Source organism: Quercus robur, chromosome 11 (genome assembly GCF_932294415.1).
Source record: "Quercus robur chromosome 11, dhQueRobu3.1, whole genome shotgun sequence".
Classification (NCBI taxonomy): Eukaryota; Viridiplantae; Streptophyta; class Magnoliopsida; order Fagales; family Fagaceae; genus Quercus; species Quercus robur.
The window spans coordinates 30971207-30998847 of NC_065544.1; the positions used below are offsets into that span (position 1 = coordinate 30971207).

General features: G+C 30.5%; 1 protein-coding gene and 1 pseudogene across 1 annotated transcript; both read left to right on the top strand.

Moving 5' to 3' along the window:
• The first annotated feature begins 10671 nt into the window (after nucleotides 1–10671).
• Nucleotides 10672–18869, top strand: LOC126707151 (serine carboxypeptidase-like 2). Its single transcript, XM_050406750.1, has 14 exons — nucleotides 10672–10973; nucleotides 11106–11251; nucleotides 15133–15209; nucleotides 15314–15436; nucleotides 15521–15623; nucleotides 15704–15741; nucleotides 15862–15963; nucleotides 16857–16943; nucleotides 17117–17272; nucleotides 17513–17584; nucleotides 17834–17952; nucleotides 18284–18397; nucleotides 18518–18575; nucleotides 18665–18869. The coding sequence occupies exons 1-14, from the start codon at nucleotides 10798–10800 to the stop codon at nucleotides 18746–18748; spliced, it is 1455 nt and encodes a 484-aa protein (XP_050262707.1). The 5' UTR covers nucleotides 10672–10797; the 3' UTR covers nucleotides 18749–18869.
• A 2842-nt stretch (nucleotides 18870–21711) lies between these two features.
• Nucleotides 21712–27417, top strand: LOC126707157 (magnesium transporter MRS2-3-like; annotated as a pseudogene).
• Nucleotides 27418–27641: the final 224 nt, after the last annotated feature.

A 27641-nucleotide genomic window follows, 5' to 3' on the forward strand; every position in this document is an offset into this window, starting at 1 on the left:
TCAAAATTGCACAAATCATTCTATCTTCTCACTTAAAAATAAAAATAAATAAATAAATAAAAAAGACCCTTCTTTTGGGCTTTTTTTGAGATTTTTATAGTTTTTTTTTTTTTAAAGGCTAAGGTCTTTTTACTAATTTAACTGGTAAAGTACCCACACGATGGGTGGATAACTTTGTAAGCTATTATATGAGAATGTTAAGTAAAATGTTAAACTTATTAAAAGTCATAACATGAAGTAAAACCTTCTTAGTGTTTATCATTCAAAAAAAAATAATTGCAAATGAATTTTCAATCATAATTGCTTAATCTATACCAATGACATTCACAAATTAGTTATATGTTGCATCAATACATTTTTCCATTAACATAACATTTATCCTCAACTCCATAAATTGCAAATGACTTCAATAATAATAAAAATAAAAATAAAAATAAAAATAAAAATAAAAAGAAGAAGAAGGAAGCACCAATTCACCTGAAGTTAAATAAGGGCAGCACTAATTGTCACTAAACTAAAAAAACTCAAAAGAATGTGTTGGACTTAGGAAGCACTAATTGCATATGTTGCTTGCGATTCTCTTTCAATGTTTTATAGAGCATTAAGCTCCACCACAGGAGATTTTTATCTATGTAGAAAGAAAGGATGACGGATCAAATGAGAATTAAAAATAAAATTGGATGCCTTTCATCATACATCTAGCAAATATAGTAATTTGTTTTTATTTGACATAATCCTAATGGAAAAATAAACAAAAGATATGGTTTATAAAGCCTAAGTATTATCTGCCAACTTAAATCCTATAGTCTACGGCAGATGAGTCCATAGCAGAATGATCAAATATTTGGATGCTAACCAATCAAATGTCTTCACCCAAGCACATCCCATTTTCTGATAATTTGGTTCAATTGGTCTATATGTTAAAGGTCTATTGAGGTACAATTTTTCAGGTCCTAATTTCATTGGCCCACTCAATAAAATACCCATACAAGCCTATAAACTATTTTGTGCCCCCACAAATATTTCCAACATATTACCCAAATATTTCCCACATGTTACCCAACTTGGGCTCTCACAAATATTCCTCATATAATTACCCAACTTGGGCTCCCACAAATATTTCTCATACAAGCACCATAAATTATTTTGGGCCTACACAATATTTCTCACATATTATTACCTAACTTAGGCCTACACAAGTACTTATCATACCGTTACCAAATTGGGCCACAAAATTATGCCATCTCTATAAAAGCCCAAACTCATTTACCTTATGGGCAAAACCCGAAAATCCCAACAAAACTCTCTTACTAAAACTTGTTTCTACACGGCACTTCTAAAATTCGTTGCTACATGGCACTATTACTAAGTCTGTTACTACATGGCACCTTAAAGTCTGTTGCTACACAACACTCTTACATAACCCATTGCTACACGGCAATATTTTTACAAAATCTCAAAATATTACAAAAGCCCAATATTATTTTGGCAACACTCTTAAAAAAAGCCCAATACTATTTTGGCAACTCTTACAAAAAGCCCAATTATTTTGGCAACATTTTATAAAAAAGCCCAATACTATTTTGACAACTATTTACAAAAAGCCCAATATTATTTTAACAACTTTTACAAAAAGCCCAATATTATTTTGAAAACTATTTACAAAAAGCTCAATATTATTTTGGCAACTTTTACAAAAATCCCAATAATATTTTGACAACTTTATTTTGACATCTTCTATCAAAAACCCAAAACTATTGGGCAAACAATTATTCTACCAAAGTCCAAATATTATTTGGCAAAAGAATTATATTATGCTCAAAACCCAAAACTATTCTTTGGCAAAAACATATTTTGATATACTAAACTCCCTAACTCATGGGAGACATAAATTATTTATGATATATTACCCATATTTCAAAACTATTTCTTCTACAAAATTTATGAGAACTATGCTTATTTTTTTCCATAAGAAACTCTAACTACATTAAAGTTCACTTGAATAACTAAAATGGTTAGACCAGCCACAAGTCAAGTTTCAACATGACTAAGTTGACAGTTGGGACCCACTACCATCACTTTCAGCTTGTCAAATCAGATCAGAAAAGGACACGTGTCCAACTGAACTTACACCCTTCCTTGGCAAGCTAATTTTCATGATTATTGATGTGACATAAAATTGTGATGACAAGACATAAAGCTGTGAGGTTGAAGCCAGCCATGCTCTCTCTCTTCTCTAACACAATCGGTCAAAGAACAAGGGGCAACCATGAACAAACCATAGAAGCTTCTGGAATCACTTATAAACAACTCATTTGCATGCCAAAAATGTATATTTTTTGGTTCATAAACCAAGCACATGAACCCTAATGAGGAAACTTAGGAAAATGTGGTTTGGAGGGCACCAAAGAGATTTCTAGCAGAGTTTCCAACAGAGAGCTCCAAGATTGACACCTGGCTTGGGGTGACACAATCTGCCTTAGGAAGCTCTAATACTAGCAGCAGACAACTAAGGTCATTAGCCTAATACATGCTCTAATCTCATTGGTTGAGGACAATTCACAAATATCCCTCACACCTCTACTCATAAGCTCTCATCCATCCCCCAGCAGAAAGTCCCAGCAGCTTTGCTAAATGCTCTCTCTCACTACTCATGCTACCAAAATAACCCTCACTACTCACTAAATATACTATCTTCATAAGCATATCCTAGCATAATAATGATCTTGCTGCGCTAACTGGAATCTCTCTCTCTCTCTCTCTCTCTCTCTCTCTCTCTCTCTCCCTTTATGTCACACTAAACTTTCTCCATTATTTGCTATAATGGACCCTGTACTATTTGTTTATCCATTTACTATTGAAGGCTATAATGTATTTGTTACTATAGAGGTTTTTCCTCATGTTTTTATAATGGAGGACTTTCTTTCAATGGATCCTTCAGATGATGATTTTGGAGATATAGAAACTCTCTTTAATTTATGAAATAATTGACAGCTAGAGGTTTATTCTGTTTTGTCTTATTTTACTGCTGGAATATTTTACTACTGGGCTATTTCTTTATTGTAGTAGGCATTTTCTATTATGCTGATGTGTCTACTGTAGGAAACGTTTTGTGTCATCCCATAATCTTTGCCAGTCCTAACCTAGGCCCAAGGCATAAATAAGGTGAATTTCTCAAAAGTTTCACCAATAGCTTTTGGGTCGTGCTTCAAACCCATTGTCGAGTTTAGGTTTAGGCTCCCAAACCAAAACAAATCTCATTTGTTGGGGGGGAAAACTTTTCCACACTTGAAAAGTTCTTCATAAACTAAGGCAAAAATAATAAAATGAAGTCGATCAATGGTATAATAAAATAAATAAATAAATAAAAAAGTAAGATGCTTCATTGTTGGTTGAGCTAGAAATGATTCAACATATTTTATGAATAATTAACAAAGGTGTACCTATAAAAACATATTTAACAAACTTTTAATACCAAGAAGCAGACACATTCTCATATAAAGAGATTCTAAGTTAATATATGTAAAGTTGAATTTATTCAACTATGAGTTGGCTTTATTCTATGCCAAATTTGCTTGTAATTCAACATTTAGATATCCTGTATTTAGGTGGGAATGATGTAAGGGTTGTGTGTGAGAGATTGTGAAGAATTGATCAAGTGTGTGCAATCAAGAGGCAACTTGCGACTGGATCTCACGATTGACTTGCGAGTGGTAACTCGCCAGAATATGTCACACGTGTGGAGCATTCCAGAAATTGAAGGGTCAGGACAGTTGGATCACTACATAACAAAAAGTACAATTTGGCCATTTAGTTATCTGGCGACTGGAACTCGCAACTCATCCCAGTCACGAGTGACTCACCAGTGCACCCTGTTTTGTTGAAAAATAACTTTTCACATTCCTTCTCATACCCTACTATAAAATACTCTTATACCTACAAAATGTAGAGAGTTTCTAGAGAGAATTTTAAGAGAGAAATCCCAAAGAACAACAAGATTGATTCATCCACAAACTTATACATTTGACTCTTCAAATTCCTCTACTTTCACCCTCTCCATTGTTATACCCATGAGAGGATCTTAAGTCAAATCCTTACCTCACCACATTCAAAGCAGTGAGAAGGTTATTGGTGTTTGGGAAGCAGTTCAAGAGAAAACCAATTCATTTTGGTTAATGCAATAGGCTAATTACGGGATCCGGTAAGCTAGAAAAGACAAGGTTAGGCGTAACCCTGTTGGAGCAAGAAACTTGAAGGGCTTAGGTGCATCGGGTCGATTTGGCTTGGAGGATCTCTTGCTATTCATGTATCCCAATTGATTTTCTAGTAGATCATTTTACCGCTTGAAGGGCGGCGGAAAGATTTTTCACCAAGTTCTTCGGTTTCCTCTTCGATAACACGTGCCAGTGTTATCTTACGTTTGCTTCTCTCTATCCCTTACTCTTTGCTTTTAATTACTGTTGTGTTGTGATTAAATTATGGCTTAGAGTAGTTTGCATATTTAGGTATAACTTATATTTATCATTCTGCACATACATTGTTTGAATATAAGCTTTGTATTGGTTAATTTAAATTTGGCGGTCTAAACATTCACTAGTGTTTTACACACTAAGTGAGCTTTCAATATAGATTATGGGCTTACCTTCAAATAATGGAGAAACTATATAATTTGTTGCTACCCACATAATGGAGACATCATTCTGAGTTAAACAACTAACGTAATTTTTTTCCCTAAAAACAAAAAAGAATAAATAAAAAAACCTCAACAAAGCAACTATAAACTTGAATCACACGAGATCTTAAACTTACCTAACAAATGTGATATTCTCATCCACCATTCCTATGAACCATAATGAATAAAAGAATGAGAACATAGAATATTTGAGTATCAATGAAATTTAAAAGAAAATATTTTATTACAGAATTTTGAAACAGAATGTGAGAGGAAAATAAATATAAAGAAGTTGGAGAAGGGTACTACACTGCATATTTAAATTTTTAAAAAGAAAAGAAAAATGAGAACAAATAACTCAGGAACCAAAAAAATACCATTTTATCAAATCATATCATTCACTAATCAATAATATGTTGCATCAATACAATTTTCCATTAACATAACATTTATCCTTGGGGTGAGCGAGGGGTTAAGTTTGACATGGGATTATTTTATCAAAGTTTGACATGGAGTAAGTATTATTTTATTCTGAATCCATAATATTCTCTGCTTTCATATATATATATATATATATATATATTGTAGGGACAAAGTTTGGAGCCTAAGCCCAAATGTATGGAATCCTGGTCCAATAAGCCCAATTCAATGAATTTTGTAGAGTATGGGTCAAAGAACTAGATCTAGATGAGTTGGACAACGGCTAGCATGGAGTTAAGAATCAATCAAACACGAATAAAAGCTAATATGACCAGAAGACCTTTCATCCAAGGAGACCAGAATTTGACGTATATATATCACAATATTAGGATTGTTTAGCATGCTACAGTATTCTCTCTCACTCTCTTTTTCTGCCTCCCCTTCATGGGGGCTCTTCCACATTATATAGGTCCTTCCTGATCATCTAGGCCTTACACTTGTTGATCACCTGGATCCCTACTTGAGTTCCCATCCCATCAGACACCCATTTCAATCCTCTGTGAGTTGCGGCAGCCGAGACAGCACTGTTCAGGGGTCTTCTCCACATTAATGCGGTCAGAAAAGTAGCTGTAGTGCATTTAATGTGGTGGTGGCAGCTTTTCTTTAGATATTTTGAGTTTTCTTCCCTCTCACATGTTCAGGGGGCGCACTTCAACTACTTGAGTATACACTTGGTCTGCGTTTGTCGCGTCCGAGGAGGAGTTCCTCCTCAGACCTTCTTCTCTTTGTCTCTAACTGATGAGACTTGTAACGTAGATCATTTAAGTCGTGTTTCTCTCCTCGGACTTGTTAGTGTCCTCGGACAAGGTCCAAGGTCCAATACATTATTTTGGGCCCTAGCCCCCACATATATATATATATATATATTGATTAGTTTTTATTAGTGAAAATAGTTAGGTGATAAAAGTGAATATTAATCTTCGAATCAGCAGAGGGTAGGTGTCTAATAACTTTCCATCAAAACTAACTTCAAACTTTGAAATTTTGGTTAGGACTTTTGCCCAAGGTTTCAAAAATCGATTCTTGGACCATAAAATCAAGTGCCACTCCAATTTCTCCATTGCAATCCCTGAAACTTGAAGTGAATTTTCAGACTCATGTTTAGGGTAGGCTACATATGCATACCCAAAGAACCAGTCATATATAATCGATTCAAGCAAATGGGTTGAACCCACATTTTGAAAGACTTCCAAATATGATTTTTGCCATTCAATTTTTGTTTGCCTTTTTTTGTTGGTATCGTATATTCATATTGATGTGATATAGTTTCAAACAGAGGAGAAATTATAAGCCTTCACTTCAAATGGCATTGAATATTATATTGTACTATATTACTTATTAATGTGAAAGTTGAATAAATTCCAGGAGAAATTATAAGCCTTCATCTCCTCTTGCAAATAGTTTGATTAGGAATTATATTTTGAAAATATGAAACAAATGTTACCCTTCCTCTCCCGGATCAATCCATGAATCTTTCACTTGCTTAAAAGAGAGAATTATGTTTATTGATGTTATTGTTTTTGATTGATTGTGTGCAACCCAAAACCTTCCTGTTTTGTAATTGGAAATTTCTTGAATTGTCTTCAGTATTTCATCATCATGAGGATTTGATGATGGCCTTCAATGATTGGAGCTCTAGGAATTGAATCTGGCAATTAATTAACTCTCAATGTTTAGGGTTTTGGTGGAATGATTATGAAAGCTTGTTTGATGAGGGAAGAAGATTCGGTGATTAAAAATACACTTCTCTCACTCATTGATTTTCTTAATCCTTTTCTCTTGATTTTACAAAGAAAAATGGTCTAGGAAATTTAAATTTTAATCGATCTCTAGAGTATTTGTACTCATGTTTATTCTCTTGGTGATTTGGATAAGAATCTAAATCGAAAAATATTGTCGAAAATTCAAGATCGGAGGTTTCAGAGCAGAAGTGTCATTCAACACTTCAAAGTGATCACATTTTCTATTCCCTATATGTCATTCAAACACTCTGATTTTAAAGTGTTGTTTGGCACTTCAACTAAAATCTTGGTTTTTCTCCAATTTTGAATTTTGCTCGATTTTAACTCACTTCTCTAATTGATTCAAGGATAATTAAGAACTTAAAACTATATTTCAAGCCACTTTATGATCAAATTACCTCTAGAGATAATAAAAGTTTTTTATATTTCAATTAGTCATCTTTTTTACGATATAATTATTTAATAATTCAAAGCCATGTTTTTCTATAGAATTTATCCGGTGCATTTTATTTCATCCATGTCTAAACCAATGAGATTTTGACATCTAACTAATTCAAGTCATTCTTTTTAAAACCAATCAAAAGTAACTAATACTAATCACATGTATTGAACCCTAGTTCATAAGAATGCATCTGATCAACTGTTTAAAGTTGATGTGTATTGATCTGGTGGTCCAATTTTGGCATTCAACGCGTTGTTCAAAACATTATGAGCATTAATGTATTTTAAAATTAAGTTATTGCTCATCCAATGATTTAAAGGATGTTTTTACCCTTCCATACTTAAATTTACTGTTTTCCTTTGATTTGTGAATAAACTTCTGGCTGCAAAGTGGGGTGCTTACGTTTGCACCTATGCGTCCATTAATCAGATAGTTCGAGTGCAATTTCGACCTCTCTCAATCTATTGAAATTTAAAAAATAAAAATAAAATAAAATAAAAGTTTTATTATTTTTTTATTTGAAGTAGAAAGATTTGAATATTCAAAATGATATAAAATGAAATATAAGAATTAATTTTGATTTCATTACTCTTTCTGTATTCCATATGAATTATTTTTAAAAAGTTGTTTCCATAAAGAAATTTACACTTTAACTCGTGTATTCAATATACTCCCTAAAAAATCCTTTAAAAAGGAGGGAATTAAAAAAAATTAAAAAAAAAAAAAGGGATCTACATTAAATATAGGTAAAACCATGCAGATATATAGTTTATATATATAAAATATAAGAATTTTTTGGAACCTTTGAAATCCGGTATGCACGTTGGTAATAGTACATAATAATAATAAAGCAATAATAATTATAGGTTATATATATATATATATATATATATATGAGATGGGTTTAAGTTATATCTAGTTAAACCCATGCGTCCATTAATCAGATAGTTCGAGTGCAATTTCGACCTCTCTCAATCTATTGAAATTTAAAAAATAAAAATAAAATAAAATAAAAGTTTTATTATTTTTTTTATTTGAAGTAGAAAGATTTGAATATTCAAAATGATATAAAATGAAATATAAGAATTAATTTTGATTTCATTACTCTTTCTGTATTCCATATGAATTATTTTTAAAAAGTTGTTTCCATAAAGAAATTTACACTTTAACTCGTGTATTCAATATACTCCCTAAAAAATCCTTTAAAAAGGAGGGAATTAAAAAAAATTAAAAAAAAAAAAAGGGATCTACATTAAATATAGGTAAAACCATGCAGATATATAGTTTATATATATAAAATATAAGAATTTTTTGGAACCTTTGAAATCCGGTATGCACGTTGGTAATAGTACATAATAATAATAAAGCAATAATAATTATAGGTTATATATATATATATATATATATATGAGATGGGTTTAAGTTATATCTAGTTAAACCCATGCGTCCATTAATCAGATAGTTCGAGTGCAATTTCGACCTCTCTCAATCTATTGAAATTTAAAAAATAAAAATAAAATAAAATAAAAGTTTTATTATTTTTTTTATTTGAAGTAGAAAGATTTGAATATTCAAAATGATATAAAATGAAATATAAGAATTAATTTTGATTTCATTACTCTTTCTGTATTCCATATGAATTATTTTTAAAAAGTTGTTTCCATAAAGAAATTTACACTTTAACTCGTGTATTCAATATACTCCCTAAAAAATCCTTTAAAAAGGAGGGAATTAAAAAAAATTAAAAAAAAAAAGGGATCTACATTAAATATAGGTAAAACCATGCAGATATATAGTTTATATATATAAAATATAAGAATTTTTTGGAACCTTTGAAATCCGGTATGCACGTTGGTAATAGTACATAATAATAACAAATCAATAATAATTATAGGTTATATATATATATATATATATATATATGAGATGGGTTTAAGTTATATCTAGTATAACTCTATTAAAATTACACTTTTTTACATCATAGATCTTTAAGAGATTTAACAGTTTAAAAAACACCATTAAATATTAATTCCTTACCAACTCATTTACCTAATTAATAGCATTTTTTCTCACTCCTTATTTATTACTTTCCATATATATTTTTTATTTTTTAATGGTTGAGATACTATTCTTTTCCACATCATTAAATGTCATTCTGCCATTTTTTCAAGAAACTTTTGAAGCCTTAAAGGTCACCCCGCCATAGCCAAAACCTCCAATTTTAGCCTTGTAGTACCCTGATTGAAAGGTTTTCTTATTGACACTATTTCTTAACCCCCAAAAAAAAAATAATAAATAAATAAATATAATAAAAGAATTGCAAAGATGTCATCTTTAGTAATTTGTTGCTTGATAGGGCATTTAACTATATCGCGGCTTTTGTTTTAATAGGGTACCAATGAAATTTTCCTAGCAAGGAGATATCAATGGTTTTTCACTCACTCATAATCGCATTATGAAACAATTTTTTTATTTAGCCTTTTGGCAACAATATCTACTAGTATTTATTCATGAACTTGATTGTTTGTAGTGGCGTCAACTATATATAAACTGATCTTTCAAATTTTTTTCCTTGGATAGTTTCGACTATTTGCTTGTTCAAAATATTACAAGGTTGTGTCTGTTTTTTAAAATGTAAAGTGGGAACTTGCTTCTAATTTAATAGAGTAGTTCTACCAAAAGAAGAAGGAGAAGAAATGGAAGCTAGGAGGGTAAGAATAATTAAAGAGAGAAAAAAAAATTGCTATTATTTAGGTAAATAAGTTGGAAAGCGATAAATAGTCAACTATGTTTTTAAAACCATTAAATCTTTTAGATATCTACAGTGTAAAAATGGTGTAATTTCTATTAAGTGTAACATAAAAAAAAAAAATATATATATATATATATATATATAAAAAGTAGGAAGCAAATGAAATGTGTACCACGTGGAACAATATTTAAGTTAGGTTGTACGTACCCCGTTTTATTGGCAGCTACTGAAAGTTGGTTGTAATTGAATTTCTTCTATGTACATCCATTCATCAATTTTCATGGCCTGAAAGTCAAAGCAAAGCATGTAGTACTGTTGACCTTACTCAATTAGTTCACCTACGTATTAAACATAAAATTCATGAAGATTTTCATTTTTGAATGAAGTGAAAGTTAGCTGCAATTTTATAGGTAAGAAACTATTTTCCACTGTTGTTTGATGAATTGACTCCAACCTCAATGGAGAAAATGTTAACAAACCTTCATAACTTGGACCTACGGTTTGGGGGAAAAAAATGATTTTTTCATGGCAAATACGAAAGAGTACCTATCAAACAGATATGATCAACTCCCCTTTTTAAGTTTCAAAGATATTCACTATTATCTGTTAAAAACAAATGGTATGAGTAATATTCATATATCCTTCAATTTTTTTTGGCACATTCTTGCTTTCCGTATCACCCACCACAACTAATTAAGGCATAGCAAATATGGCAACTGAATCGATATTTCTAAAAGTTTCGTGCATTAATGGCAAGTATGTTGGTTTAATGTGTCTTCATGTACTTCTTGTATTACTTCTCTCAAGCATTGCAACATCTTCGAAGACGATCTTGGACACTTTACCAGGCTATACTGGTACACTTCCATTCAAACTGGAAACTGGGTGAGTTTGTAGATTAATTCTTCACTATTTTCATGAAACACATTTGTCGTCTTCTTCTTTTTTTCCTCTAATTTTCCATGGTTGTATGTATAATTGGAAATGTAACAATTGTGACAATGGCATTGTATATAGATATGTTGCAGTAGGGGAAACAGATGATTTAGAGTTATTCTACTATTTCGTTGAGTCACAAAGAAACCCAGTAAGAGACCCTCTTGTGCTTTGGCTTACCGGAGGCCCTGGTTGTTCAGCGCTCTCCGGCCTCCTTTACGAAATCGGTATATCACTCAACTTTAATTTCTTTTCAATTCTCGTACCTAAAAGAAAGAAATTTTGAAATTTTGTGTCTACCATTCAAAACCTTCAAAGAGACAATGGAAATGAAGAATGGTAGGAAACTGTATAATTTATATTACCTTTTCCCATAACTTGTTAAATTGGTTGTTAATTAATTAATTCTTATCTTTTGAATTTGGATTTGCTCATGAAATGATAACATCATTGTTTCGAATTGTTTGTTCTTTTCCGAAGCATGTTATGCATCACTAACACGGACACTAGACATGGCAAAACGGGCGGGTTGGGTTCAGGTCAGTTCAAACGGGTCATTTTAAGCAGGTTAAAAATGGGTTCGAGTTGCGGGTCGGGCTGGATCGGGTTGACCCGTATTTTTCACATGAATTTTTTTTTTTATTATAAAAAAAACAATATGTATTTGCCATTTGAAAAGTTATGCAACATATTACTTGATGTAAAATGCATTATTTTGAATTCACAACTTATATCAAGAATAAACTCAATTAAACTTATTAATACTTATTCAATAATTTTAAAATTATACAAATCCTAACATTGCTATCTAAAACAAAATAACACAAAGATAAGTAGAACAAATACACAAGTTTTATTTTTACACAATATCAACATTCCAAAAAAAAAAAAATTACAAATGACTTATTGGATAACTCATTTGATAAAGAATAAAAACAAATAAGAAAATTACGATTTTGAAAATTAATTTTATAATCTATTATCAATTGTAGTTAGCATTCTATTTCAATTTGAGATATACATTAAAGTTTGATTGCTTACTTATTTATACATGGTCTCTTTTATAAAGATCATATCATTGTTAAGTAGCACACGCTCTAGGAAATATTATAATTTATTTTGAAAAACCGTTTATTTTGAACATAAATTATTAAAAAATGGTCTAAACTTTCATAATTTATGCTAATTTAATACTTTGGCTTTACTATTTTCACACTTGAGTGTGTGTCTCACACATGTCTACAATTTTAAATCTGTTTTTAACTTTACTGTAACTAAATTATCTTGGCATGTACTTTGCTATTTGATATCTAAAAATCTTTACTCATTACAGAATGCTTAACCATTTATCTTTCAATTAATTTGCATGCAGTTATGTAAATGTATCAATTGTTCCCTTAAAGCTCACAATAAAAAATTAAACCAATATTGTCTTAATTTCACTATTTTTTTTACCCAAAAAAAAAGTTTTAAAAAAATGGTTCGGGTTTGAGTCAGGTTGGGTTGACCTGCAAAAAACACGGGTCGGGTCATGGGTCAACCCGTTTTTGCTTCAGGTCAAAAAAATCGAGTTCAGGTCAAGTATTTTTTGGATAGGGTCGGGTTGGGTCAAAAAATTATGACCCGTTTTGCCATGTCTAATGGACACACCTAGGAACTTAAAGGAGCTAGCAAATGTGTTCCCCCCCCCCCCCCCCCCGGTCTCCCCCTCCACTCAGTCTTGAACTCATTATGAATACATGGGGATATTTCTTTTTAGGAGAAAGAAAAAATGGGGCTCATATGTGCAATCATTGCCTCATGCCCCATGATACATTGCCACTTGAGTCTTTTGATAAATTTATGGGTACCACCAGCATCAACATGGCATGCTACTACTCGACCCTATTACCACGATTGATGCATTTTGAAGTATGGGTCAATACTGAACTCAAATCCATGACCTTTTGACGCTTGATCCAAAGTGATGGAAAATACACGGGTTTTAACTTTTAAGTCTTTTTTTCGCGTGTGATTCCAAACTCAACTTAGTGGTATTAATTAGTTTACAATCAAATATAGTTATTTAAATAAATACATAATTTATATTATTTAATTATTTTGATATATTGTATAGGAGTAAAAAGGTATTATATAACTAAAGTTAGCTTCAGGCTAAATGCTTTTTAAATTGACCGTAATTTTTAAAAGTTTGGTTTTCTTTTAGTGTTTTTGTGTATTGGATTTGGAGGTAAACATGACACAAATATGATAGGTGTCATAATTAAAATAATTATGCGTTAGCTTAGCGTCTTGTCCAATGCTCTCCATTTGCCAAATTCTCTAATAAATTCTTTGAAAACTCAATTTTCAACAAAGTAGTTCCATATTAGTCCAATTTATTATTCGTACTCAACATTGTCAACGCCTAGTGAGTAGTGACCGTTTGTTTAGAAAATGCGATAAGGTAGTGAAGCACAATAGTTAGGTACATTATATTAGTTGGATAATAAATAATTCTTCTAAAAAAAAACATGAGTTGAATAATGGTTTTATCTGTCCAAGTTACAATATGAGTTAAGGATTTAATGCCCACACTCAGCCCATACATACATACATATATATATATATATATATATATATAAACGCGCATGCCCATAAAGTCATTATCTATCATTTCTTCTCTTATTACGATGTTACATATGGTTCCCTAGCAATAATGTTCAACCTTACTGAGAAGTGGGTTGAACAAGAATAAGATACTTTTCATTTCAAATGAAATTTAGAGGATATATTTTATTATTAAGATTTTATATTTTTTGGATTTTGCCAAAAAAAAAAAAAAGGATTTTATTTTTTGGATTTGACCATGTACAAAGTGACACTAAATATTCTTTTAAATTTATAACATCTAATTTAAACATAAAATAAATCCATTTTAAATAGAGGTGAGGGGGAGAATCCTCTACATTTGCTTTTGAGATATGGAGATTGTCTAGGTCCATAGTCAAATTTTATAGGTACCTGACCTATCCAGAGACTCAAAACACTCCTAAGGTCAACTTCAACCTTCAATCTACTCGTCCTCTCTTTAGCAAATAATATGTTGCAAAATGACCAAACTTTCTTTGACAATTAGATATGTTCTAACCCATTTAAATAGTTGAAATTCCCCCATATGATTTCACTTACCAAAGGAAAACGTATATGCAAATTAATCATATGACAATCAACATTAATAAATTCTTATCCCTAAACAATTTAATGAAATAAGAACTTAAGAGCGATCCTTTTAATGAAAGCCTAATCATATATTGTCATGAAAATTGCTGCAGTATGTCATTGTTGACATGTATTTTTGAGACAGTGAGATAAGACAAATCATATATGTCATTTACAAGACTTTAGGTAATTTGCCGAGGGGTAAGGATGTGTATGGGTCACGTTGGAGATTTTTTTTCAACTCAATTTTGGTGGGTTGAGAAATTTCTAACCTATCATATATGTAGAACTCAGCCCAACCCAACTCACATGGGTTGGATTATATTGGGTTGAGTTGGATTGGGTAATTTGGGTATGCAGTTTGTGCATATATATTTAGTGCTTTCTAAAAAATTGATTTTTTATCGATGATTATATAAGAGATCTTGAATTCAATCTTTTACACCAAAAACTGATTGGGGTTTTGGTCTAATGATAAAGAGCCTATTATCAAAAGCGAACGTCATATGTTGAAATTCTCTATTAAAAAAAAAAAAAAAAAAACTCTTTTCTATAAATTATTACAATTTATATAATATATTTATATTATATTCCAAATTTTCATATTCATCGAAACAATTTCTCAAAATATGAAATTAAATCAAACTAAAAAAAATTAAAATAAGGATAATAAAACTAAATTTATATATATAATGAGTCAGATTGGATTAGATGAGTTGATAGTTTCCAAGACTCAAAATAAAATTTCAAATTATCAATTCATGAAAACCAACTCGAGGCATCAAGTTGGGGGAGGATTGGGTCAATTTTGTCTTGTTGGTGGAATTGACGCACACCCCTACCACCGAAGAAGATCATCTCCATTGACTTGAATGTTTTACCTATAGTAACTTTTACTATTGTGCAGGACCACTAACTTTCGACTATGCCGCTTTCAATGGTAGCAGCCCAACGCTGGTTCAGAACCCGTACTCATGGACTGAGGTACTAAATTCCTATCCACCATCTTCATTCTTATGCAAGGGAATATATATATATTTTTTAATTCTTTTATTTTTGATACACTATATATGGCTACAATTTTCCAGGTCGCAAATGTAATATTTTTAGACGCACCTGTTGGTACTGGATTCTCGTACTCTCATACCCAAGAAGGTTACTACAGCTCGGACACTAAATCACCTCAGGCCATATATCTTTTCCTTAGAAAGGTGAGCAAAAAACTATGAAATCAAATGGGTTATTCTTGTTGATTTAATTGAAAGTGTTAATTATTTTTGCAAATTGTGATGCAGTGGTTGTTAGATCATCCCCGATATAGCAAAAATCCACTTTACATAGCTGGTGATTCATATTCAGGCGTAATTGTTCCCCAAGTTACTCTTCTGATATCAGATGGTAAACATTCATTCATACAGTTTATTCAAAACATTTTCATTGTAAACTAGTCATAATATTGGTCGATTATGGCATTGCAGGTAACAGAGATGGAAGCGTACCTCCCATGGCTCTCCTAGTATGTGCCTAATTATCATACTTGAATTCCCTTTCTTTGTCATGGTTGTTCTGGTTCACTCTGACTCACACTGAACTTTGAAATTCTGGTTTAATATTTATATTGTTTCAATTCAATCAGGGATACATGCTTGGCAACCCAGTGACAGACCAACATGGTGATCAGAATTCAAGAGTGAAATATTTCCACCGGTTGACACTCATATCGGATGAACTTTACGAAGTAATCTGAAACCTCTGCTTATGCTTGATTCTTGTTTGTGATATTAATGTACTTACATAAGGAAGTAAGACAACATACGTCTTGTGTCCCGTGCAAAAAGGCATTAGACACAAGCTTCACTTAGGAAGATAATCTTTTTTCTTTAACTAAAATGAAAAAAAAGTCAATTTTTCTGTATAAGATTTTTTTTTTTTTTTTTTTTTTTTTTTCAATCTAATAGCGGTACAGAATATCACTTGATTTTAAATTTAATTGATGTAGTACTAAGGGTTGGTTTGGTTTGCCCATCCACATCCAGATTATTTACGTTTTCAACTTTTTCCTTTTTTTTTTTTTTTTTTTTTTTTAAAGTAACACCTTTTGCATTGTGCATGGGACATGAACAGTGCAATCAAACATATGAACAGTACTTTCAAGCATGAACAATAATTTTTTATTATTTTTTTATTGATTTCCGTTTTCAGTTTACAGTAAAATAAACAGTATCCAAACGCACACTAAATACACTTTCAGAATTGTAGTATTTGAGCAAAACCATATAATATGATTATATGAAAAGGCATTGAACCATTGTCCACTTGAATTATGTATCAGGGTTTGGCTTTGTAAAGTAGTATTTTTTTTTTAATTCAAAAGGAGAAAAATGATTTTTTTTTTTTTTTTAGTTGTAACTTGTAACTAAGGAGGTAATCATTTGTAACAAGTGCTCAAACCATTTAAATCATTATCTTTGACTTGCAAATATTTTTCCCCTTAGTTCATGAGTTCATCATTTGATTACTTGGATGTAATAGTAATATAATTTGATTACAACAGATAATGATGTTTCTAGTTTCTACCACTATTTAATTTCTAGCATGTGTCCTGAAAATTTTACACATATGCTTTTCCAGTCGATAAAAGCAGGTTGCAACGAGGAATATGTTGATCCAGACATAAACAATTCAACATGCGTGGATGATATTGGACTTGTCGCAGAGGTTAGAGGACTTGCCCATCTAGTTGTTTCAAAACAAATTTATTTATTTATTTATTTATTTTTAAATTCTAATTGTCTGTCACTAGTGAGAATTACTTACTGAATTTTCATTTACTTCATTTTATTTTATTAATCCTTATGTTTATGTAACTAAATGTGTGACTGAATTTGTAGTGCACAATAAGAGTAAATGATGCACACATTTTGGAACCCAAGTGTAGCTTTGCAACCCCCAGACCAAAAACCATGAACTGGGGAAGAAAATTTTTTGACGACATACCGGATGAGATCATTCAATCACCTACTACACGCGAAGAAAAGTGGTGTCGGGTAACATTAATGTCTCTGACTGATTTTGTAGAATATTGATTCCCACACATCCACTATTTCACATCTTTTTTTCTTTTCTTTTTTTTATATACCCATATTTATATATTAAAATATAAATATTTTCATGTCAATTGTGGATACATGTGTGAAATATTGAATTTGAATTGATCATGAAAAAATATTTTTCCAATTTTGTAAACTAGATTCTCTTGTTAAGGTCACCTTTATACTTCCTTGCAGAATAGCAATTATGTGCTCTCTTACATGTGGGCCAATGATCAAACTGTACAAAATGCTCTTGGTGTCCGAAACGTAAGTGACATTTCTCTAACTGTCAGGTTAATAACGTTTTATTGTTGCTAAGGGTTATGTAGTTCAACTATTACTATCTAGTATTTCTATCAAAGACGTTTAGGCTTTAAATTTCCCTCTCCAACCACCCACGTAAAAAAATTACTTTAGAAGTTAATTTATGCCGAAAAAATAATAAACCAAGGCCAAAAGTTGTGGTATCCCAAGTCAAATTAATTTCAATAAGATGTTTTTGAAATGAAATTTTAGGGGACGATAATAGATTGGAAGAGGTGCAATAAAAGCATAGCTTATGATAGCAACCTCCACACCGTGGTCCATTATCATGAAGAACTCCTAACGAGAGGCTATCGAGCTTTAATATACAGGTGATTTCTCATTACTATTTTGCTTCTGCTTCTGCTGTGATCAACTCAAAATTGATCAGCTTTGTCACATTTATTAAATTAAAAGCATATGCATCTTTCAAAAAAATTATTCAAAATAATTCATTAATTTTTTTTTATTAAAAAAAAAAAAGGAAGACTCGCGTGTGGCAATTATTGTCTCATACCTCATGGTACATTTGGATAAGCCCATGGGTACCACCGGCTCGAACCGGAGCTTGGAGACCCCAAACTCACACACACCCCAAGCTCTATTAACCTCGAATTAAAATCATTTTAATATTTCTTGATCATATAACTGTCATTGTTACAGTGGTGACCACGACATGATGATTCCATATGTGGGTACACTAGCATGGATAAATTTTCTGAATTTGACAACGGTTGATGGTTGGAGGCCTTGGACTGTTGATGGTCAAATTGCAGGGTTAGCTTCTAATCTTTCTTTTTTTTTTTCTTATTATTTTTGTAACTCTGTACTTGTTAAGCTATATTAATACATATATGGAGAAAATTGTCATACTTATAATTCACCTTTTTTTAATAGATTCACAGAGAAATATGTTAAAGCAAGTGGAGACGGCTTAACCTTTGCTACAGTGAAGGCAAGAAAAAAAAAATCTGGGTTTATTTAAAAATTGCAATAGTTTTCACAAGCAGGAAATGAGTAATTTTGATATTTTTACTTGAACAGGGAGGGGGTCACACAGCTCCAGAATACAAGCCTAAAGAATGTCTTGAAATGGCAGATAGGTGGATGTCTTTCTACGGTCTCTAAGTACAATTTACACCTACGAAATTGTTCGAAGATTTTGATTTGTAATGATGTGTACGAGATCAAGAGCCCCCAATTTCTTACTGTTGTACTGAAAATAAAATCCCCAAGTAGTTTTGTTTCTCTTTTCTTTGTTTTTTTACAACTACCCTATATAAAAGGTTGTCGCTTCTCAAAAAAAAAAAAAAAAAATATATATATATATATATATATATAAAAGGTTGTCAAAATCAGGATCTTATGTAGGATCGTGGAAAATATGTGGGATTGTGGATCGTAGAATCGAATTGTGAATCATAAGATCCTACATATTTTTAGATTTAAAATAAAAAACACATTGATAATGACTTTATATGTTAAATAATAATGTAAGTAGTGATTTTATCCATAAAAAAAATAAATAAATAAAAATAAAAAACAGAGATTTGCATCATTTGATGCAATTTGTATGTCATACATCGCTACGTCTATACTGACGAAACAAATATATTTAAGTTTTGACCCAATGTATCTAAAAAGTTCAATAATATGGAAATATTTTCCAAGTTTCAAGTTTAAAATCCAAAAGAAGTTATTATGGAAACTAGCGAACTAAAATATGAAATCCAAAAGTGAGATGAATATTAATGTGAAGTAAACATTTAATTATTCTCATTCTAAGTTTCTTATAATTACCGTCCTAATCAATATCATCCAGTTCATTATCTATATAGACATTGTATATTTGTATACTAAATCTGCAAAAGAGATCAAAATACAACTCCATACTCAACTATTCAAGTTATACCACTTAGCAACAATTATAAAGCATGCTAAAAAAAAATCAATCAATCAATATACAAATACAAACATACTAATAAAATTATATATAAGAAAAACATTTTAGTAATATTAGAACTCAAATTAGTATATTAATCAAACAAATTTAACATCATTGTAGCTTAAAAGGTAGCAAAGCCAATATAAATTCTTCATTTAGAAATGATGAAGCATTCCTTCATTTTGATTACAAGTGAACAAGAAACTAGAAAACATTTGCTTAGGTTAACACAATTATATAAAATAAAATAAAATAAAAAAGTCATACCATCACAACATAGAAAAATAAAAACCCTTAAAACTTCATCAAAACCAAAAAAAATTCCCATAAAAAAATAAAAATAAAAAACCAAAAATTGATCTTACGATCCTACATGGGTCCATATTTGGTGTGTCCACTTTTTAAATTATCCAAAATACCTTCACACATTCCTCTTAGTGAACAATGTTTCTCTTTAAACTAGTTTGGGGAAAAAACTCTTAAAACTCATCTTATATCTTTTGAATAGATGTGAATTTTAAAAAACTAATCATTGGATTTTATGTTTTTAATGCGCATGTCAAATTTCATTCAAATCGGATGTTATATACTATTTAATTAATAAACTTACTTTTTATGCATAATTTTAAATCATAAAAGCTTGAATTTTAAACATTTAACTATGACAGTTATTAATCTTTGATTTTTTTGAAAATTTTCAAGCATTAAGGATATAATAAGAACATATAATCCAACGGTTAGATTTTCAAAATTCACATCTAATAAAAAAAATCGATAGAGTTTGAAGATTTCTTTTCAAACTAGTCTGAAAAGAAACATTTTCCCCTCTCAATGAACTTGAAAAACTTCAAATAAAAGAGTCAAAATAACAAATTTCAAACACCTAAAATTTATGTAATAATTAAAATTTAAAATAAATTCTCTATATTTCCCATTTTTGCACTAAAATAATAACTACTTATGACTACCTATATCTTTCTCATTAAAAAATAAAAATAAAAATAAAATCTCTCTATCTTAGAATTGAGACTAAAGAATAAATATGAATGTGTACTTATAACCTTTTATTCTTTTTTTTTTTTTTTTTTATTGAGGAGTTTCATTTGAGAGTTCATAAGGGAATGGAATTGAATGATCACGAGGAAATGGAAATGAATAAAATAAAATGGAATGTATTTAAGCAAGGGAAATGAATAAAAAAGAATGGAATGGAATGGAATTAAGTAATCTTGATTGGATATTTTAAAATAAATGAATGGAATGTAAGTAATCTTATTTGGAAGTAACATAGAGGGAATGGAATGGAATCATTTTATGATAATATTACTATTAGACCTCTATTTTAAAATAAATGGTTGAATATATAGGGATATTTTGAAAGTTTTAGTAAAAAAATCATTAAATTTAATTTCATTCCCTCTCATTCCTCCCAATTCCAGGGGAAATAAAAATGTAAGGTTTTAAGAGAATAGAAAGTAATGAGTGTTCCCTCCTATCCATTCTATTCCCTCCCACTTAAACTTCTAAACAAAGAAATGTATTTTTCATTCCCTCTATTAAAACTCTTAAACAAGGGAATGAAATAATATTCTGAAATTATTCTTTTCATTCATTTCCATTTCATTCCATTCCCTTCTCCCAAACGAGGACTAAACAATTATGTAACTTGTGTGAAGAAGCTAATAACAATATATAAAGATAGATCAAGAATATTGTAACTCAATTAGTTGACCTTTTTTAGTATTTTTAAGCAAGGTGTCAAGTGTTCAATTCATCTCTCTCTAACCTTTTTCCTTAAAAAAATAAATAAATAAATAAATAAAAATTTTTTAAAAAAATCTCTAACTTTAAATTATAAAATATAATAATAATATAAGACAGAGAGCAAACCACCAAGTCATTGAATACAATGATATGAACCAAATCCTTGTCAATATTAAGTTGACATTTGCATCAGTGCACATGTAAAATACAATACAATAAAGCAACAAATCACCGATCGATTAATGACAATGGCTGACACAACATTTACATCTATCGAAAAAATATATATATATATTTCAAGGTTTTTCTCTATACTAATTAATATAGTCCTAAAAGCTCAAAATCAGATATTACCTATGCCAAGTTGCCAACAAGATTGCCTATACAAAAGCATAATATATATGTGCACCTCAGATAGCAACCAGAATAGGTGCCATCTTGTTCAGTTTCAACCTGGGACTTCATTTCCTCGTATTGCACTATCTATAAAAGTTATTAAAATAGTAGCATTGGTTTGGATATTACTTAGATTATAGCCATTGAAGAGGTACAGAGTGATGCAAAGGAATAGAGAGAGATGATCTCTGGTGGTGATTATCATCCTCCTCCTCATAAATCCAAGTCCCACATCGGCCAAACTAATGATTTCAGACCAAATCAAGTCCGGCCACTACCAACTGGGCCTCGTAAGAAGAGTACAGGAATTCAGGCCTGGATGCTGATCAACAAAAAGGGTGAGGCCCAAGTTGTTGAGGCCGGAAAGTATGCGATCATGCGGCGAACGGGCCTTCTGGCCCGAGACCTTTGAGTCCTCGACCCACTTCTCTCATACCCATCAACCATTATGGGCCGTGAAAAAGCCATTGTGATCAATTTGGAGCATATAAAGGCAATAATTACAGGACTCGAGGTTCTCTTATTGAATTCTAGGGACCCAACTGTGATGCCATTCATTGAGGAGCTCCAAAACCGGATTCAACGTTTTCACCATGCTACCATAGCTCAGGTTTCAACTGAGATTTAATTTTTAGGTTTTTTTTTTTAAAAATATTTTATAATATATTTGATGGTAAATGAGAAAGAATGATACATGTCACTTTAAATCCATTCATGATTTTTTTAAAAAAATTAAAAAATTCCATTTATAATGGCCAATTTGTATTCAAGATACTTACCTAGACATCCTAGGCTCAATTCCCACTAGGAGTTCTTTTGGATTACTTAATACAAAATTCTAGCAGGTAGAATCTTGTATCTATGGGTTACTCCCCAAGAGTTGATCCAAGGGATCTTGCCATGGTGAGATCCACGACATCAAAATTTTGTATTCTTGATATTATAAAATGGATAAACTTTAACTACAAAATTGGTTGTAACTTTATGCTACAATCTTATTTAATATCTTCTTATTAGAGGTGAATTTTAACAAATCCACCATTGAATTTTGTATTCTTGATATTATAAAATGGATAAACTTTAACTACAAAATTGGTTGTAACTTTATGCTACAATCTTATTTAATATCTTCTTATTAGAGGTGAATTTTAACAAATCCACCATTGGATTACATCTTCTTTTTATATCCTCCATGCTTGTAAAATTTCTAGAAAATTAAAAATTAATAGCTATGTCATCATTAAATTGTTTAAATTGTAAGTTTTTTGTAATTTAAAATTATACATAAAATATAAGCCTCTAGATCATATAGTAACTAATATCCGATTGACACAAATTTTAACATGTGTATTAAGAGCGTAAAAAACATGCAATTTAACAGTTAAATTTTTAAAATATGTAATAATATTTATTTTATTGAATAAAGTTGTAATCTAAGGTTACAATAAATTTTGTATCTAAACTATGTCCTTATAAAATTATTATGACTATACTATTTAAGGTAAGAGCCTTGAAGGTTAAAATTTGTACACATGAGTTCACATGTATAATTTTTTTTTTTTCTTTCAATTCAACCATATGGTTAGAATGATTCCATTTTTTTTTTTTAAATTTTTGGCCTATAATATATAAATATATAAATATATATATATATATATATATATATTTTCCTTTTCCAATTTTTAAGGTTAATCTTGGGACAAGATTATTACCCTTAATTTGATTCTGATTTTAATTTGTAATGTAATGTTAGAGTAGTGGTTGCATTTTTTTTTCTTGGGCAGTCTTCTTATAAAAGCCTAAGTTCAAATTATTATCCAAATTACTTACCATGCTAATAAATCTTTAAGCAATTGGAATAGAAGACATTAATTTTCTTCCTTTTTTTTGTTTATTTCTTATTGTATTTATTTTAAATAAGAGAATTTGGTCCTAAGATGAGAGATTTTTGTATCTTATTGTGTTACTATTATAGAAGGGCGATGTTGATGGTTTGAATTTCTCTAAAGAATTTTCGAAGTTTGAAGATCAAGACGAGATCCTAAGGTGGAGGGAAAAACTGATGTAAAGAATCAAGATGGATCAAAGGTTCTTCCATTTGAGTTTGTTGCATTGGAGGCATGCCTTGAGACTGTTTGTAACTGCTTAGAGAGCGAAGTAAATTTTACTTCTTTTTTCCAGTTTGATATATAGTCTTTTCTTAGTCTTTTATGAACTTGAATTTACATATGTTGTTTTACTGATTTCCTTTATTCTTTATTGTTATATTTTTTCCAATTCAGACAATCACTTTGGAGCAAGAGGCTTATCCAACCTTAGATAAGTTGACCTCAGTGTTAAGTACTCTCAATTTGGAACGTGTCCGCCAAATTAAAAGCCGCTTGATTGAAATGTCTGGACGTGTTCAAAAGGTTGAGAGGATTAAAGGTTCTGAACCCCAAATAAATAAATAAAAAACATATTTTTTCCTTACAATATGGTTTAATTCACTGTGATGATAGGACTTCACCATTGTTGATTTATACATTAGATTACACTAAAGAATTATACTATAATAATGTATTCATTTTTTTTTTTTTTTTTACTTTTAATTGTGGTCACACTCATCTGCAGGTAAAGGATGAGTTAGAACACTTCCTAGATGATGATGAAGATATGGCTCAAATGTATCTTACCGAAAAGTTGGTTTATGGTTCCAATATGAATGAGGGAGATGATATGGAATCAAATTTCGATGATAGGCATGTGATAGCACCACTGCCATATTTATCATATGAATTCCAATTTTTTAGTTGTTTTAAACTACCATATATATGTGACATTTAAAATTTTCATTTATTTTATCAGGATGCCAACTAAAATCTCTTTGGAAACTTGTAGGTTTTCTATTTTATCTGATGATGAAGGCCAAAACCTTGAGAACCCCCATGGGAACCATGCTAGCAGTACTCAAAGTTACATGAATAAGAACCTTGATGTAAAGGAGCTTGAAATGCTCTTAGAGCCATATTTTGTGCAAATTGATGGTACACTAAACAAACTATCAACGGTACGTAGTCTTGTTTTACCTTACCACTTATTGTAGATATGAACATAATTTAAAAAAATAAATAAATAAATAAATTCTTATATGAAGAACTTGAAGTACTTATAATAGTCCCCCTAGTTAAAGCCTATGCAGTTTATCAGATTAATTTTAACAACATATTATTAAGGTGAAATTCCTCTCACCAATTACTTGTTATACTAAAGTATAAAGCTTTTTGCATCCATAGCTTTGTAGTTTATTCCCACTTATTTGAGCATGCAAATCTCAACACCTAGTATCATTTTAAAACTTTAATAGAACATGATAAATACCCAATATCTAAAGAAGTCTTTGATGCTTGTGGTTCAATTGTCATAGTTTGACCATTTTCATTCAAACTACTAAGTGTGTGTTTGGCTTAAAAAAAAAAAAAAAAAAAAAAAAAAAAAAAAAAAAAAAAAAAAAAAAAAAAAAAAAACTTAACTTATTTTACTATTCAACTTATTTTTGCTACTATTTATGGATTTCATTATACTTTTTGATACTATTCATAAGTCTTACTATATTATTTCAATTAGCTTTTGCTTTTATCTACAATACTTTCAGCAAAAAAATTTCAATTTCAATAAAATAAGCAGATGTTAAACAAATTCTTAATAAAACTTCCTCCACAAGCATGCGTTTAAAGTTGAACACTCGTGCACACTAAACATTCTTCTTGAATAGTTTGACTTTGACCAAACAAGACCATTGACTAGTTAGATATTGACCGTTGACCAGCCGTTACTCGTTCAAGTGTTTCATCACGGTGTCTTCCTTTGTCGATATTCCTCAAGTCATTAGTGTACGTACCATCCTTCAGCCACAACATTCCCTCCTTAGTCCATGATGTAGCCATTCTTAGGCTCTCGTTTATAGTCGTTTTTCAATATTCCTCCATTGCACGTTCATTGTAACATTATAGGATAATTGTAATAAAACAGTTAAGTATGGTGAGAAGATATAGCTATCAAAGGTGTTTGTTTATGTTTAGAACCCTTAAACCATATTAGTTTAACCTAATAAATTAGTCAAATAATTACTTAGATTAATTATGAGATCTAAATTAAACACATGCAAATATATTACTTAGTGCGGAAAATTATAAAAGACTGTAATATGATAACCTAGGAAAACCAATAAAACTAACCGTTTTAAGGAAAAAAAAACTTGAGGAGGATTTAACCTAACTATCCTTAAGGTAAACAAATTCACTATGATAGAATGAAAATTACAATGGATTTAAACCCTAAATATGAAGTTACCTCTTGTAGAACTTACTACCCCAATCACATGTAGCTCCCACTCCACAAACTCTTCTATCTTGGATTTACTGAACACAAACTCCCACGCTTGTGACTTTGACTTCCCACTCAAAGGTTTCAAATCAGCATTAGTAAATCTTTATGCAGTAACTTGTTTTCACTAGTTCTTGATTGTAGATATCTTGTTTTGGTAAGTGCTTGTTGAGTTAGAAGGTACATAAACATCACAAATCTCACAGGAGTAACTCACAAAACTTCCAAGAGCTTGTAAAATATAGTTAGGATTTTTCTTTTATACCTAGTAGTGTTAGACTGAAACCCTTAAACGCTTTCGCAGGCTTGGGCTTGACTTAAAATTCTGCAATGATGTTCGATCAGTTGAGCTTCACAGTAGCTTGCTTCTATTTTCTGCAACTTGAAAGTTCTTAAAACTTGACTTGAACAAACTTGAGCAATGTCTAATACCTAATCTAGACATGTTTTTATTATCAATTTGCCAACATACAAATATTTGGAAACTAAACATTTAATCCTAAATATTTAGAACCTAACAAAAGGCTTTCTTCTAGTGAACGCAAGCCAAAATTGAACCACAAAATCCCTTTGTCCACTTTCTCTCTATTCTCTCTTTCTTTGCTTTAGATTCCAACATAAGGAAACGAAATTATATTATTTACGAGCTTTGAAGTTTTATTTATCTTATTTAAGATGGAAATTTTAACTTGGATTGTAATGGTTTTTAACTAAACCTTATTAAAATTGTTCAATATCATGCAAGCATCACAAAAATGCACTCTAATTTTTATATATATATATCCTTAATAAGCATAAAAATGTGTTGAAAATTTAGCATTGAACTCCATTTAACGTCGCTAATATTCTCTATTATTTCAAGAACACCATTAATTTTTCCATTGTTAATGTATAGTTCTTTTTTGGTGATTGTATTTTGAAAGCTAAGGGAGTACGTACATAACACAGAGGACTTCATCAACATAATGTTGGATGACAAACAGAATAAACTACTGCAAATGGGGGTCATGTTAACAACAGCTACCCTTCTACTAACTGCCTTTATTATTTCAGTTGGGTTCTTAAGCATAAACGTTAGAATTGCTCTATTCAATGATATAATAAATGGAGAGAAAAATTGGTTATGGACTGCTGGGGGTGGCAGTATTGGGTGCATAGTCCTATATCTCTTTGCTTATAGCTGGTATAAATATAAGCGATTGATATAATAATGGAGATCAAGGGGCCATTGATTGTAAAACATTTATTATATATTATGTTGAAAATACTTTGTATAGACACAATTTTGTTTGTTTGCTATTATTCTATACCTCTTATTGCATTTTAATTATCATCATGGACATGGTTTGTTTATGACTTAATCACAATTTGAGAGACTTCCAATGGCTAATTGATATACCAGTCACGCGATGTTTGTAATTTTTTATTTTAATTTCTTTTAAGTATCTAAATGTTTGAAAAGTTAGGTCACCGTATTTTTATTTCTTTTCAGCAATGTTGTTTAATGTTTACCAACTATTTTCTTATGTTATAGTAAATCTCAATCAAACA

Coding starts and splice junctions, on each gene's coding strand:
- LOC126707151 (XM_050406750.1), top strand. CDS start 10,798: ATGGCAACTGAATCGATATTTCTAAAAGTTTCGTGCATTAATGGCAAG. Junction 15,210..15,313: donor ACCCGTACTCATGGACTGAG/GTACTAAATTCC, acceptor ACAATTTTCCAG/GTCGCAAATGTAATATTTTT. Junction 18,398..18,517: donor GTTGATGGTCAAATTGCAGG/GTTAGCTTCTAA, acceptor TTTTTTTAATAG/ATTCACAGAGAAATATGTTA.